The 1,308-nt window shown below is 45.3% G+C and overlaps 1 protein-coding gene across 1 annotated transcript; it reads right to left on the bottom strand.

Annotated features, from left to right (window-relative positions):
* Window positions 310-888, bottom strand: LOC107607055. Its single transcript, XM_016309046.1, has one exon. It carries the CDS (start codon window positions 886-888, stop codon window positions 310-312), a length of 579 nt encoding a protein of 192 aa, XP_016164532.1.

Below are 1,308 nucleotides of genomic sequence, written 5' to 3'. Positions count from 1 at the left end.
TAATAAGATGTAACCTTAACACTCCTCCCCACTACAGTGCATTATTACCGAGTTCAGGAAATACCCCTCAGCTATCACTGCTCCATTTTCTTCTTCCGGCATAAACCGAATTGACCGCTCAAAGCAATCCAACAACACTCAATTCTTCGTCAACCAATCAAACCCCAAAATTATCTCTAATCCAACCATTGGCAAACAAATCAAATCATGCACGAAGTCTCTACCCTCAAGCTTGAAATCTACTTGTCTACACCCTGACCTAGTCATAACCGTCTGATGCGGAGTATGTACATGCAGATCAAATGTTAACTATGACACTTTCAAGCCTAGTTCCTCAACTTTAGCAAACGAAATAAACGAATGCGATGCTCCAGTATCATATAATGCAATTAAAGTTTTATCACCAATTAGACATATACCTCTCATCAACAGATTTGCCTTAGAAGCATCCTTCACGTTCACAGCAAAAACTTGACCTTGATGCTGACTCTGACCTGCATTCGGGTTCCTCCCACGAGTGCAATTCCTCGCAATGTGGCCAGACAATCCACAGGTGAAGCAACCACCTAAACCAACCTTGCATGAGTCATATGAATGAAAACACCCACAACGTACACAAGTCAAATCCGGAGAATTCTTACTCTGATTTCCTCTCCCTTTGCCACGCTGAAACTGATCCTGAGTGTTCTTTCTGAAGCCTCCTTGACCTTGAGGCGCATATCCTCCTCTCTTGAAACTTTGACCCCTCGGATGGAAATACTTGCCACGTCCCCAACTAGAACTCCCTCTGTGAGTTTCCTTAGACAAAGCTACCGTCTTGGCATACTCTTCCACCACTCTCGCCTTGTTCACCAAGTCAGAAAAAGTACGAATCTCCATTGGAGCCATAGCAGTCAGAATGTTGTCCTTTAACCCCCTCTAGTACTTGATGCACTTCCAGCTCTCGTAGGTCTCCGGGGCACCCTGACACACCCTAGAGAACCTACAAAGCTCCTCAAACTTGCTTGTGTAGTCTGCCACAGACAGGGAACCTTGCTTCAGCTGCATCAATTCCATCTCCTTTGCTTCCCTTGCAGACTCAGGAAAGTACTTCTTGTAAAAGGCCATCTAGAATACGTCCCACAGAACATCAACGTTCTGAAGCTGTAGCAAGCGGTACTCTGCTTGCCACCAGTGCTGGGCCTCTCCCACAAGCTGATAAGTGGAAAATTCTATGTATTGGTTATTCAGAACGTGCTGCGCCTGTAAGGCATGCTCCATGGCCTGAAACCAGTTATCTGCTTCTGTAGGATTGGTTGATCCTCTGAA

The sequence above is a fragment of the Arachis ipaensis genome, chromosome B01 (assembly GCF_000816755.2).
Source record: "Arachis ipaensis cultivar K30076 chromosome B01, Araip1.1, whole genome shotgun sequence".
Taxonomy (NCBI): Eukaryota; Viridiplantae; Streptophyta; class Magnoliopsida; order Fabales; family Fabaceae; genus Arachis; species Arachis ipaensis.
The sequence above is the reverse complement of the archived record's forward strand: the minus strand, read 5'-3'. Positions and strand labels throughout refer to the sequence as shown.